The 15277-nt window shown below is 46.6% G+C and overlaps 2 protein-coding genes across 2 annotated transcripts in view; both read right to left on the bottom strand.

Moving 5' to 3' along the window:
- The window catches only part of T265_01422 (hypothetical protein), a gene marked incomplete at both ends in the record, with an annotated part of 35383 nt that extends 34934 nt beyond the window's left edge, over positions 1 to 449 (bottom strand). Inside the window, one exon of the mRNA XM_009165448.1 lies at positions 24 to 449. Within this exon, the coding sequence (XP_009163712.1) occupies positions 24 to 449 (426 nt within the window). The remainder of the gene's footprint in view (positions 1 to 23) is intronic.
- Positions 450 to 3605: 3156 nt separating this feature from the next.
- Positions 3606 to 9754, bottom strand: T265_01421 (hypothetical protein; the record flags this gene model as incomplete). Its single annotated transcript, XM_009165447.1, has 2 exons — positions 3606 to 4122; positions 9654 to 9754. One exon carries the CDS (start codon positions 4120 to 4122, stop codon positions 3748 to 3750), a length of 375 nt encoding a protein of 124 aa, XP_009163711.1.
- Positions 9755 to 15277: the final 5523 nt, after the last annotated feature.

The following is a 15277-nucleotide window of genomic DNA, read 5'->3' as shown; positions in this document are numbered from 1 at the left end:
CCATACAACAACACAGCCCTTACTGTAGCCTGGTACACACGACCCTTAAGATCCAGTGAGATGCCTTTTTGACGCCACAAGTGACGCAAATTAGCAAACGTGATTCGAGCCTTTGAGATTCTTGCACTGACTTCATCAGACACAATTCCGTCAGAGCTAATACAACTACCGAGGTATGTAAAGTTTCCCACAATCTCCAGTAGTTCTCCTTGAATTGTAAGGGATATGTTCGCTGATGGCACGTTCTGAAGCAGGACTTTGCACGTTGAAGGTGCAAGGCCCATGCCAAAAGATGGTATGATGGCGGTCAGTTTATTCAACAGGGTTTGTGCTTCGCTGTGGTCTTCAAAGATAAGGGCGATGTCATCTGCGTACTCCAGGTCGGCGGGGCTCCCGCCAGCAACAATTTGGACACCGGGGTTTTGAAAACCATCCAGTGTTTGCCTCATTATTTCATCGATGACGAATGACCACGGTAAGGTCCAGTCTCTTCGTGACGGACATAACGGGCATCGGAAAATTAGTTTTGTCGGCTGATGTAAACACACCAACTTGAGACTTTTAGAGGCACCGGTATTGGCATTGGAATTTCCTGTTCAGGATGGAATAACCCAAGCCACATGCAGCAAGCTGCGGCCAAAATGGATGCCAAATGACCTCTGGCATGTCAAGTTGCTCATGCTGTTTGATCGCTGCAATCATTGGTGTGCGCCAAAGCCGATCTTGTTAGTTTTCTACAGACAACAGATTTGACCTTCGATAATGCGAACTATCTCGCCGAGAAGACACGGGCTGCGCGGGGAACCCGGGTGAAAGGAAGATGGGAAAGCGCGGATATAGAAGGTGCCATAGAAGGTATATCCGCGAAAACTCAGGTAGTGGAAGATGACTACCTTCATACTGAAGGCGTACGACATCTCTGAAGTCTCCAAGGATCAGTGTGTTGCTCAACCCTGTAAGCTAACCATTGTCTCGCGACAGTATTCCTGCTTTGCTTTGCTGAGTGGTTCACATACTACATTCGACGTTTGTGAATTTCTCGGGGTACAGCTGTCCATGATGGATAGTGGAAAGCGACAACTGTGCCGACCTTAATCGAGATGAAATTCCACGGGGCAAGATATGAGTAAAGTCCAGACTGTCACAAGTCTTTTACTCAAGGTAGAGCCCCGTAGTCTCCACACGCTTAAGTGCAACCCATGCAGCAAGGCTTCAAAGTTGCCATCACGACTGATGACTTCATCGGTACCCCGCTGGGAACGCCACAAGCTTGCGGCTTAGCATCACTTAGGGGGCAGATACCCTGGCTGCTCCCATCAGGTTTTACTCATCTGTCGCTGTTCGACCCAAGGTTGAAAACCGGCGCATAGGATACTAGGAGCCACAAGAAGACAAAGGATGATATGCTATTCCGGCCAACCTGAAACCTCACATGCCAATTTACTGAATGCCTGATCTGTATCAGAACGAAGCTGGTCTAGGAACACATACTCAAGTGATTGTCGCGTTGAGTAGTACTGACATATACCGACGTCGTCAAATTATCCTGTACAGTACGGCAGTGGAGCATCAGTTTTGAACACTGATGTCATGCTGTCGATGATGACAGTAGGGGAATTCATTTCAGCCACCCTTTGGAACTGCTTTATTCATCATTCTCTAAATTTGAACCTCTGGAACTTGTGTGCTCAACCGTACAGCAGCCACCGGGTACCTTGGAACGGGAGAAATTCCGGTGTCTTTGGAACAAAATAAAGTTAGGGTATCTGTAGCAGATCGAGTTTCTAACATTCAACTGCTCTATGTTTGGTCGTCCTAGGTTGACCTGAGCAAACACTGCGCTCCAAACTGGGTATAGCTACGAACTATGACTGCCGCACAACAATCGTCTAATGGCGGCATACGTGTCGTGTGGAGCGAAGCCCACGGTAATGGAACAAGCCATCGGAGCCTATGAAAACAATGCCTCATACTGTTGATCGAATCAAGGAATACAGTGAAAAGTAGAAACTTAAGGCTACATAACCGACAACCTATTCAGGGGCATGTCTGAAAATCCAGACCTTGTATTTCTTAACGAGGATCAACAGTCTGCCTGAGTCATACGTACGAAAACGCCAGAATCGAACCAGGGCTGCAGTGATTCCTTCAGGATGTCCCGAGTGGCTTATGGTATCAAAGTAGAATCCATACGGTCCTATTGATCTTGGCTTCTAATTTAACTTTGGGACATGTATTTACTGAGTGCCACGAAACAAAGCTAGAAGGTATGGAGTCAAGTCTACCGGTCTTTCCCGGGGACAGCTGAAATTTTCATACGTATACTACTGGGTACAAACAAGCCAGGGCCACGGGAAAACATCTGAAAGATCGATTAGCAGACGCCAGTCACTGCACTTGCGGTATAGAACTGGTTCGCCTATCTAGTGCAGATCATGCTATCGTGGCTTCAAACACCGAGTTCCTCGGCACCCACCGAGAAGCCGTCCCCTGATCCAGACGGACAATATGACAAAGCGTTAACGCATGACTACGCCAGCCCTTCGGCGATGCAGTGATTCAACCACGTTATCAACCCACCGTGGCCGGGTGAAAGAGATATATTAGTTCACTGGTCGGTAACGGCCTCAGCTGTCAGGTTGCGATAAATCAGTGGATGATCGGCCTCAGGTAGGATACCAAAGTATAAGCTTGCAAGGTAACTTTCTGCACATCTCATTGAAAATAAGTGAATTCAATAAAGGCATATAAGCTCTCAATCACCGAAGAGCACAACATAAGTCGCTTCTGCAGTAATTTTCAACAGCGCGAGGAAATCCTGTATTACCGTGATGGGTCCTTACTTGTTATTTTAAACCGAATATAGAGGAAGGCGTCAGGAAAACCGATCCGGGTTCTCACCGGCCTAACAAATCACGCTAGACTGTCTCCAGCTCTACAGACCCCTGGGCATTAATGTAATGTACAAAATCACAGCTTCTGAAAGCGTCATAAACCAAACCCCCCTCGTGAAAAAAAAACAGACAGCCCCCAAGTGACCTTTTTGCTGTCATATTGCGAAGGGAACGACTCCGAGTTAAATCCGATAGAAAGGAAACCGCCACATTGGAATTACCGTCTTCGATGCGTGGCTATATGTAACACCCACCAGCAAACAATGGGCATCTACACCTTTACCCTATCCTCTCACTACAACTATCAACACAACTGGCACAGGTATAGAGGCTAGGGTACAATGGGAGCGGGAAAGGAATCACAGGGGCTGGACTTATCTATAGCCGACAATGAAATCCAGCTCATGTTGCTCCTGGCAGAAAACTTCCAACAATCTTATTGCAGACCTGCAAAACGCATATCGTTACACCGTATTCCAAAGTAGCGAAACTCGATTGGTTCATTTTCGTTCGACGGAACTATCCAAATTTCACTATACAGGAATGTAGCCTAAGTTCAACGATATTTCGACTTCGCAATGCGCCAGCAGCAGCCTAAAGTTAGTCGTCAGTGAACATTAAATACATTTAGAGAAGCATCGCCTAGTTAAACGGGAAGCCTAAGAATAATCGTTACGAGAACCTTGGAGCCAATAATTGACAATGGGAACGATTCAATGCTACAATAGGGTATATTTCACAATGTTGCGTGCGTCGAACTATTGTTACAAATGCGCTATTTTTCACCATCACAGGCCGGTTCAGATCGAGGGTCAGAGATGTAGCGGCAAAAAGACCTAACGATTGTCTCTAGTTAGAATGCATATAGGATGAGGAACGCCATCATCAAGCAGAAAAGACCCATAGCTTCGCTCAGGGCGAAACCCAGGATTGCGTAGGAGAACAGCTGCTGTTTTAGGCCGGGATTCCGAGCATAACCAATCACGAGATTCCCAAACACAGAACCGATCCCAGCACCAGAACCAGCAGCACCAACTGTAGCCGCACCGGCCCCAATGTACTTGGCGGCCTGATCAATGTCCCGCCGCACCAAGGACGTATGGAACTGACTTGTCTGAAGGGAAGGAGCAACGGCGACCGGGATGCACTTAAGTGGCTGGCCCCTGAGTATTGTTGAGAACACCGGTCGTAGGGCGAGACGCGTCTGACAGATTGCACCAGGAATCATCTAAAATGGTAATGATAGTGAACACATGCATTAGTATCATTCAGTGAAACAATCAATAATTCACAAATAGGCGTGATGGGACCATTGTCATGACGAATGGTTTTGCGATAATATGAGTAGCCACCTTATTTGGCCTGAGTTTATTATGTCGAACATTTATTCAAAGTGCGTGGTGGATGAAAAAATTCAGCTGCTGTACCTTTGTGGGGGATAACTACCATGTTGCACGTAAGAACCACGAGGGCTGAGCTACTGACGAATTCCCCAAAGTAGAAGATTGAAAACAGGGGCGTTCGATAAAAGGAGGGTGATACTGCCAGGAAAAAAATCATTCACACCCTTTCGGTGCCTAACTGACACAAGGAACTTTTATCGCGAGAGGACGGAGACCATTCGGTCACTTCTAAATTGTTCAGCCACGGCATCCTTTCGGTGCCAAACTGCCATGCCACCCGAAGGTTGCACGAGGGCTGGAATACTGCCAGGTTGCCCAAGCCTAGACAACGGAAGTCGAGAGGCAGAGGTCGGGCTCGAACCACGGACCTTTCGGTCAGTAAATTCGCTCTTTAACCACTTGGGCCATCTCGACTCCAGGAAGCCAGACCTCGTTCACGATCGCCCATACGGGCACGTGATTCACTGGCCCTTGCAAATGAGCAGTTTGGAAGTACTGAAATCTCGGCTAGTGGCAACTAAAAAAAGCATGTGAATAATATAACACTGAAGACCGATTATCAAAGAACTGATCCATCGTACTTGAATAATAACTGATCTCTGCACCAGGACCCAGTCTGTTAATCTAGAGCGTACAAACCGAAAAATGGATGGCCGCGAAACATGATCCAAGAAGAGAATAGTTACTACAGAATATCAAAAATACTTCATAATAACTCGCCTAGATAGGGGGAAAACATTGTGAAACGACAATCCGACTAAAATCTCTTCACACACATGAACAAGCAATGAAAATATCTTGGAGATCAGTATTTGTTGTAAAGACTAGCGCAAGATAATCCCTCCGAAGAGCACTATGGAGAGGCTTTTGGATCCTTGATGGGGTATTTATTAGTCAGTTGGCGAGGAATTTCAGACTGCTCAGTTAGATGGAGACAGATGAATTAGTGAAGCTGGGCTGAGGAGCGAAGAGGTGTACGTCATCGTGCTGCTACTTCGCAATTAAATTGTCGATTCGAGATGGCACCACTGCAGCACCTAAAAATCCATGTCACTGTAATGGACAACACAATGGATGCATCTTCGTGCCGCTTCGAATGCACAAACAGACCGGGAGGGTTTGAGCCCTTTCGCTGTCAATGGACCTGTGCCAGAATGCCGGTAGAATTGACTAAGGTTTTTTTCTCGAACAGACCAGGCGTTGATAAAACCCTTACGATCGCTATGTACAACATTCGGGTAAAAAATTACGATGAGTTCATATAACGCACTCCGAATGAGCAAAGATTGGTAGCCAAAATAGATAGACCCTAAATTGCATAGAAATATATGAACACTGTAATGAGTACTGGAGTAAAAGCCGTTAGCTTTTCGTGTTTCCGAAACCGCACTTAACGGTGTTCTTAACTCAACCACTATTCTTCACCCTAAACTTCAGACTCCACACGTATCAATCCGGTCAAGCAGAGGAGTGGGTCAGACGGACGGATCTCCAGATAGTAGCCTTTCTGATGAGTTACACTGTCCGCCCCTTAGTTCATGCCTCAAAACACACGAGGGAACACATTCCCTGTAATTGGCACAGGCCATGGGCAAGACAACGCTACTTATGGTGGTCAATCAAGTCCGTAAGTAGTTTCGGCTTACAATGTTTTTTAATTAACCTCACCAGGAAGAGCAAAGCTAACATGGGCAAACAAATGCCACCAATACCCTGTTTGAAAATCCCGAAGAAACCTACCCTACCACAAATATTCTTGGATGCCCACACACCTGGACGTGGTTTCAACGCAAATTCTACTGAAACCAAAAGGTCAACTATACAACTGTATAGAGCAGTTTTACCTCGGCTCCCTTGGACGGCTTCAACGTTGGATTACTGTCTCTGGACCGGTCCTTTCAAAACGTAACGATCGAGCCACTGATATATGACACTGGCAGAGGAGGTGGAGGTTTTCTTGTAATCCACAGAACGCCCATATGGCAAGCACCAAAAACATCTCTACTACGCTCCTAAGGGACATCCGATTATTCCGATGCCGAATTCAAACCAATACATGCTGCTGAACAAAAGGAACTACACCTGACATCACCAGTCTACCGTGATTAATCAAAACCCAAAATCTTGGCTGCCGACAACGCAACCTCATCTTATTCTGATGCAACCCTAAGAAATCACTTAGGTACTCTTGGACAACATCCACATTATCTGCGCAACAGGGTGAACAACTCCGTGTAACTATCATAGCATTCATGGTCTTTAATAAACTCTCGTTCACCGCAAGGTAGGGTGAATATCATGACACCATAAACCATACTTTTCATATATCATTGGCTCTTAATTACTACCCTATATCTTCATCTCATGTGCTACCGATGAGAAAATGGAAGAGACTCCTACCATGGTCACCGCAAGGTAGGGTGAATATCATGACACCATAAACCATACTTTTCATATATCATTGGCTCTTAATTACTACCCTATATCTTCATCTCATGTGCTACCGATGAGAAAATGGAAGAGACTGGATCCTACCATGGTGTGAGGCTTTGTGTACATCTGCGACCCACTGCGCTATATTGGGGGGGGGGTGTCCATGAGACATTCGCAATCTCTCATGCCAGCTTGGTCAATCGTTGGAGGGCTGACGAAAAGTCTCGTGGCCCTCCATGTCAGTGGTTTGAACATGTGGCGACTTGTTCTGTGAAAGCAGAAACGCACTTGCATTTTATTTGCAAGCACCATCCACGAATCAGCCAGCACCGACATCCTCGGGTATCTCGAAATAAATCTTCAAGCCTCGACGCCAGTTTATCTGACTGTTTCCAATGTTCACACTATGAAGCAAGCAGGACAAGCTGCTGCTGCTCTCACACTGGGAGCCCTTGCAATTGAGGTGTGCTGCATATCAGAAACAAGAATTCAAGATGCGAGCACAGTGGTTGAGCTATCTGCCCCATCAATTCCCGCTTGCTACCGATTATGCACCTCTGGCGACCCACAGGGTGCTGCGGCAGGATGTGCGGTGAGTAATATCCGAAGTCACCGGCGGAACGATCCGTGCTTGACTGGATACCCACTGATATTCGCCTGTGTGCGCTTCGTCTAGCAAAATCTGTGAAGGAATCTAAAAAGCGAGAAGTGTCGTTTCGCTTGCGCCGCAACCGACGCTAGCGGTGACGCTATCATAGACAAGTTTTATGGCTTGTTACGGTCAGCTAGAAGCCCAGATATCGCTGCGGTTGTCGGAGACCTAAATTCACAAGTGGACAGGTTTAGCGCATGAGACTCAGTTAGGTGGTTGACATGAACTGGACTCGGTACGTTCGGACAATGGTGAACGACTGCTTCAGCTCTGACCGCAGACTGTTTATGCTATGCTTCCGAATTAGCCCAAGTCATGTGGCACATGCTACTCTCTAACGTGCCGGCTACGAACTCAAATTGATCGCATCGTTATCAGTTACCAATGGCGCCGATTAATGACTGCCGCTCGTCTTGGAACACATATGTGGATTCCAATCATGCGCTCGTCCGGAGTCGCTTTTCCATTCATTTACCATAACCTGTACGGTGCAGAATGGCTTAAATAAAAGACCTATTAATCTGGATGTCAGGTGGTTTTGCGAGTTAGCTGAAGTCGTCCAACTGCTCCATCATCAGGTACGAATTCATACTGGGACAGCTACAATTTCATGAAGTATTGGAAGTTTTGCCTGTGGCACGGTGCTTCAGGCCCAATCAAGCACTGAATATCAAACAGAAAGGTGGCATTGCTGAATTTCAGGAGATATCCCCGCCAGTCTGGAACATAACTTGACCCGACAAATTGTAATACGTCAAATGTGCGCGCCGACCGTCAAAAAAACCGTTCGGCTGTAACACCCTTTCGGTGCCTAGCGGCTATGCCACCAGATGGCACGAGGGCTAGGATACTACCAGGTTGCTCAAGATTATACAGGGTAAGTCGAGAGGAAAAGGTTAGGTTTGGACCACGGACCCGCTGATCAGTAAGTTCGCGCTCTAACCAGAGTCATCCCGCGTTGCTTAGGCCGTATTGTACATGCCGAAGAGAATGCTGCTTTCAGTGCGGATTCAGAGTGGCGGCCAACCCTTGACCTGGAGGGATGTGAAAGAGATTAATGAAAAGTCCGGTTGCTGTCGGTGCTACTCTTCTTCCAGAATGAGGACCGCGTGATCCCCACTGCGCCTAGTTGGAGATGATATAAGATATGGCTGCTAATCGACGGCAATGGCGTTCTTGTTTCCCGTTTCTATCCAGATGGCCTGAATGAGTGTCTGGAGGTGTGAAACAAATAGTTCAACTGTACCACCCTTTCGGTGCATAACTGCCACGCCACCGGGAAGAACAAGGGCTGGTATGCTGCCAGGTTGCTAAAGCCTAGACCGAAGTTCAGGAGCAGAGGTCGGGTTTGAACCACCGACCATACACACTAGCCAATTGAGCCATCTCATCTCTATTTTTCTACTGAATAGGCTGCGATATTCGATGTGTCGCAGTATAATTTTATGAAGGACGCTGAGGTCGCTGAGACAGTCTATTCGGGGTTTTACTTTGGAAATCACACTGCTAACGGTAAGAATATCGCAATCCTGGGAGGTAACCCGCCCTACCCAGCGCTTTGTGCCAGCGTTTGAGGGGCAGACGATCTTTCGGAGAAAATATCGGGGTCTAGTCTATGGTATATCCCGCGTCAGTTGCACTCCACCTGGCTGCTATCAGAAGTGGAGTTCCACTGCAGAGTCTACTGTTCTTCGAGCCAGAAACTACCTTGGTTTATTAGTGCGAACACCGCATGTATAAAACTGCATCTTGCACGTCACGATGGCACCCTCGACTCAGCCGCAACAAACGTGACCCAATAGATGGTATTTAATTTTTGGTCCCGTACTAGGTAACGTCAGCTATATCTGAAGCATACCTGTGCGGGACTTTCATCGCTTTATGTTGCTTGGCTGAGATGTTTCCCGCGCAAGCGAATTTCGGCTTGTTTCTGGCTTTTACCTTCAGCCAAAAATGGCTTGCACTGCGATCGCCTTCTGGACCACAAACCGCGTCTCCGTCTACGGACTGATCCGCTGAAAATTCGATCATTTGGGAAGCTTTCTAGTACAGCAACCGGCTTCCTGAATGAAGTTTTCGAGGCATACAAAGTAATTACGTCGCTCTGACACAACCAGACCACACATTGCACGGTATATCACTGACTCGTGAAACATGGCTACGCAATCGCCACTAATACCTGCCCGGGCCTACGGAAGCAGTCGACTTATGGCTACAAGAAAATTTCTGAACAGCCTAAACAAGTGGTAAGACATCAATAACCAGACTCACTTCGTCAGCAGCTTAAGATCAAAACCGAAACCGCGATGTCTACCGGCGAACGCGCTCAACCCTTCGCGTAGGCTCCGTAAAACAAACCGATTGGCTTCACTGCACCCGGTTAGTAGACCTGCGTCCTGGCAATTAACAGAATATCAAGTCATTGCCTACTGATTCATCAAACACCAAAAGAATGAAGCAGCTTAGTCATCTGTTGCTTGTGTATCTCGGTGGGTGCGAACACTGAGCGTCGTTCAAGTCTCTAGGGCGACTTCAGATTTGCCGTCAGCGTAAGGTTGTGTTCAAGTAGAACATCAACTTAACTGGAAGTTCGTGAGGTCTCATTACTGAGCCCGGGAAAGGCGAACTTGAGCAGTGAGCTGTCGAAATAAACTTAATACCACCCAACGTCATTACAGCTGGGCGCCTGAAGCACCATTTACTTCTTGCGACAAGAGAATCGCGAACCAAAGTTGCCCCAGATGTGCGACCGCCGGTGGGGAAAGTACGGATAGCGATGATGTATAGCAAGCGAAGAAAATGCGGCGCCTTCCTGCCATCCACAGCTCAGGGTAGTTATTACTGCCGAGCAGATGCCACATTGGCCGATGCGCATAACTCCTTACGTCCACTGAAAAGGAGCAGCAACCGAATGATTTACATCAATGTGAGGTCAGCTTGTCGGAAGAAAAATCGTTTCGCCTGTGGCTACATACCAGCAGTAACAAGGCACCCACATAGTCTCCAAGATCAATAAAGGTACACATCCTTTGGCTTCAAATGAAGTAATCCAGCTCCCTGACGTCGCTTTAAAGGCCACCACGGTGTCACTTGTGGATATATGCATGAGTGAGTCTAGAGAAATTGTTCTGTTCTATTATTCAAAGCGATTGTGTCAAATAAACCAGCGAATTTGCTCCGTGGTGGAGTTCTGTTAAAAGCCTAATACGAGGAAGAAGGAAACAAACAAGCCCCTCCCCTTCTTGTCACATTTTCTTCATAGTTGCTGTGCGCATAAACATGGATCGGTTTCCAAGCCTCCATAAGTCCTTTCCGAAGAGCAAAATTGTTTCCGTGTTGTCCTCTGAAGGCAAAAAACTGGGTCGGGTTAGATATAGAAGACCAGCCAGAAAAGTAACAAGTCCATAATCAGCGATGAAACAACCGATTTTAACCTCCGACCAATCTAACAGTACTTCTGACTAGCGTGTAGCCGACAACATGTTTAGCCGGCCGACTACGGCTGCGGACGAAAGCCCGTACTCGATCATGGCCAAACAATTAACTGCCAACGGAACCTGCTTGAAGCAAATCTCCCCAGGACGAAACGCCCAACATGTGGAAAACTATCTTCGCTTAGCTCTTTAGCGAATAGGGTGTAGGCGATGGTGAACTACATACCCAAGTCACAAATTCCACCATGGCACTTGTCGGATATGCAGGCGCATGCAGAGGCCGCCTTTGTCAGCCCCTTTGCTCGACACATCCCTCCTGGTCACTGAGATGTAATAAGAGCACAGTTGAAGCGCGCGTCCACAAATTGCTTCGTATTTTTAACGAGTTATCGCATATTTCATGGTTGGTTGGCACTGAATTGTCGGCACCTACATCATATCAGGCACCCCTACCACTTTGATTTGGGTATTCAGCCAGTAAAATCCCTCGTCCAACACGAAACCTGAGAGCGTCGAATTACATGGGTAAACAGGACCCTAGTTTCTCCTGTTGTCCGCCTAACGTCAATTCTGCATCCTCTTGTAAGGCATTGTGGGCCGAAAATCCATTGCGCTTGACGATCCGCTTCCTGGTTTCGCCTACCGCTGCTACATGTTAACCGTAAGACGGCTTCTTCCTCATGCAAACATCTCAACAAGTTGCATCCAACCGCCACTTATACCATTTTGGCTGACATGTGCTTTAAGTGCTCCCAAGATCTCTTGGACTGAGTTCCAGGCCATCACTCGATGGACATTTTGCGTCTATCGACTCTTTTGCCGACTCAAGTCACACAGTACGGCACGTGCCAGAGCAACCGCCATATATGACATTAGCCCGCTTTATTGAAGTTGGCTATAACAATGAACCTGTAGGGAACCAATAATGGTATCCGGATCCTACAAAGAACATTATGCAGTCTTGTACTACACCACAGTGGCTTTGCCACATCCAACCTTGGCAAGGCAACCCTGCGAACAACCGACCTGATAATTCAGAAGAAGGGCATTCGTCGGCCCCTGTACAAGCCAGACCTGCTCTGCGCGTTAAGGCGAATGAGTTTCATGAAGTTATCGTGAAAAAACATCGTTTCGCCTGACGAAACACTTCTACACCATAATTCGTCAGTCACTCGATGAAGACAAATCTCTTTACGCTTAGAAAGAGCAACTGTCATGCCAAATTTAGTGGCCGTCTATCACCAGGCAGCTACCGGCATGTCAGCTTCTGCGCCGCGAATTGCGCAGATAGCCATTCTAAATCACCTCATGAGTAACATAATACAACGACATACCATACATTCCCCCCAAGACTACCCTGTGTGACTGACATGCTCTATTTTTGGACGCCTTGTTGTAAGACTAATGAAGGGTTTTTATCGAAATCGTTCAGTCGAGTTCACACACTGATCTGCCCCATAAATTCAAAGTTTTTGACATTGGAGGGGAGACTCTACGCAAGAATAAGTCTGTCCCTTCTAGTAGAAGCTGGTCAGTTAAATTCCGAGCAGCCTACTACTCTTCTGGACCGGTCTCTGTCTGAGAGCACCGCGGCTCCTTATTAAAAGCATTCTTCTTGGTGTGCTACGTCATCGGCCTCCCTGATGTGCTTTTAAATCCATCTCCATGTTCTGCGGATAGCCTAAAGTCATCGATAACTGAGGCCAGCACCTTCTATATAGGTTCCGGCGCAGCGTAGCAGCGGCTACAGCACCGACACCATGTTGTGAGTGGTGAAATGTGCGAGTACGAAAAATTGGCTAGATGGACGATCCGGATGGATGACCCGGCGCACCCCCCGTTTTACTCGCATGGACCTCCAGACCATGAATTTTATGTGGCATGCACAAAACCGCCTTTTAAGACGCCGACCGAATGGTCTGGTTATAACGCGAGAAGAGTGTAAACGCCATCGAGCGTGTCCACCGAGCATCTGCGAAGCTATTTGTCATCCGAAAAGTTGTCCGAAAATCTTCTATAATCTCTCTAGAGCATGGTTGCCCTCTGGAGCCCCGACATATACGACGCGCTTGGAAAACTTTTGATTGATGAGTTTCCACCGTCGGCTCGGCTACTGCAAGTGGAAACATAGTTGGAATATTCTCAGGATAGTAGCGCGCACTTCTGTTAGGCCCCTGTTCTTTTATTTGGGGAACAGCGTGAAATGACCCTTCTCCGGCAGTTGTCCAGGAGAACCCAGTTCGAGTCAACATTGGATGACATTTCATATAATTCCCCAGATGTCAAGTATTTTGCTCAGCACACGGAAGAGAAACAGTGTTGTTACGCTTTTATTCCTGCGTCTTTACTTTGAACGGGAGCTGCTGAACAAAACCAACGCTCTGCCAAAGAAGCCTCGTTAACAGTACTGATCTTGCCTGTCATTATGTGGATTGTTGAACACACAAGTCGGTAGCATTTAAAGTCACTCTGTTACTTGTGTTGATCTCACTGCAGCAGACCTGCGTGGAAAAGAAGCGTCGTTTGCTAATTTGCGGTTTGAGATCAGTTGGCACTAATCTCCTATTGAAAAATGAGTAAGCTAGGGATTTTATGCCGTTTGGAACGCGCTATCAATATGGTCTGCATGGTGCGCCCTTTATTTTGTTTTGGACGGTTTCCTACACATGGGTGCCTTTTTTATCCAGGTTTGAGTCATTTACGCGCTCAACTCGATCACTGGTATCAGGAAACGTTCGCCAGAATTCCCGTTACCAGACACCTATTTCCCGACTAATAAGTTCTTTGCTTTTTTGTTTTCTCCGTGTTATTTGCTTTTCTTCGTTTTCGATTACCTTTTCGGAATGTTTTAACTGCAAGCACATATCAGAAATAAGCGATCGCTTCAATATTTTCTGGAAAGACAATGTTCTAATTAATGTGGTCGTGTCAATGCATAATTGATTTTTAAGTGCGCATGACGTCCGCGTCGTCGCCTCTCGAATTGGGAGACAGTCTCAGGTTTCTAGTACCTTTCTAGAGATTTGCTTGCGGCAGTGAATAAAGCTATTGAAGTCATTCCTTGCAGTAGAGCCTGGTTAGGTGCAGAAAATGAGTAGAAAAACTTCTAATAGAAAGTCAGCACTGATGGTACCATCGAACATGCATTGGCTTACGTTACGTGCGAATTCATCTGTTTTAAGGTCGCTTAGTCGGATTCAGCCCTGAAATCAATGGTTAATAAAACACGTGATCGAGCATTCATAATTCTACCACCATATTAATACTCCTCCCAAAACTGGACGACAGAGGATGGCGTAGCCCGAATAAATGCTCGAGGGATAAAAACTAGTGGAGGTAGTTTTTGTTGAATACCTTAGCCCCTCAATAAGTGTAAAATTAGTGTTGGAGTGGAAGCTAAATTGTGTGGGTACCGTGGAGGCAGAAATTAATTGGCTTGCAACGGTTGATGGGGAAATAAATTTGCCACAAGCCATCAACAGCGCTGGCCAATAAAACTAACTCAAAACACACTGACTACTGTCGCATCTACTGGGTTTCTCAGACGGCAGAGGCATACGTTTATTTGGATCACCAATGTGTGTCTTTGAGGAATGGTGTGACTCAAGTGATGATTCGGGATAAGCGAAACGCTACCCCAAGTCAAAACTCTGGGGATATGATCGACAGTATCTTTTGCACATTTGGAAAGTGGCGTCTCTTAGCCTACGTCAAAATGATGGAGAGGGTCAGGTGGGTGGAATAATGGCCTAAATATTAGAAAGGCTGAGCACGTTCAAAGACGGGACTGCGCCAGTCCGCTGCAGCATCTATGTATCAACTGCAACGTGTTAAGTTTAGGAACTATAAGGAAGACCTTGTCATTTTATCCGAGCAAAATTTTCCACAAGGGCCAAGATTACGCTTAGTAAAGTGAGACACTAATTTGATGCATTCCTTCGCTGCCTGTGCTGTTTGAACTGTGACACGGCTTTGTTGAAATTAGGCCAAAAAGCTAGAGATGAGTAATCGTGAAGAAACATAGGTCAGAATGACTGAAAAATAAAGGAGAGGAGTAATGGTGTTTATTTACGAACAAAAGAAATGTTTGACCACTTATTTCACGGGTAAAAATAGTTCCCTATACATCAACTTTGATTACGATAGGATTATGTGGTTTTGGGATCTCAATGTAGGACCTGAGTAAATTGGCTGGCGGTCTGGTATCTTAATGTAGCACCCGCGGGGCTCTGGACAAGAGAAAACACTGCTTTCGTGTCCTGGGCAAGGAACAACGGAAGTCATAGGGGTTGAAACGTGGCAGCGAAAGCGGATTTTTGCTCACATGAAGACGAATTTTTAAGAACTGCTCCAAAACAGGGCTAGAGAGTCACCAGTTGTGTGGATGACCCTTATGGAGGAGAAATCCACTTGCTTAGATTTTGGCCAGCCGATTAACCCGACATGATGTCAGCAGCGTAA

This window comes from Opisthorchis viverrini (genome assembly GCF_000715545.1).
Source record: "Opisthorchis viverrini unplaced genomic scaffold opera_v5_15, whole genome shotgun sequence".
NCBI classification, from domain to species: Eukaryota; Metazoa; Platyhelminthes; class Trematoda; order Opisthorchiida; family Opisthorchiidae; genus Opisthorchis; species Opisthorchis viverrini.
The sequence above is the reverse complement of the archived record's forward strand: the minus strand, read 5'-3'. Positions and strand labels throughout refer to the sequence as shown.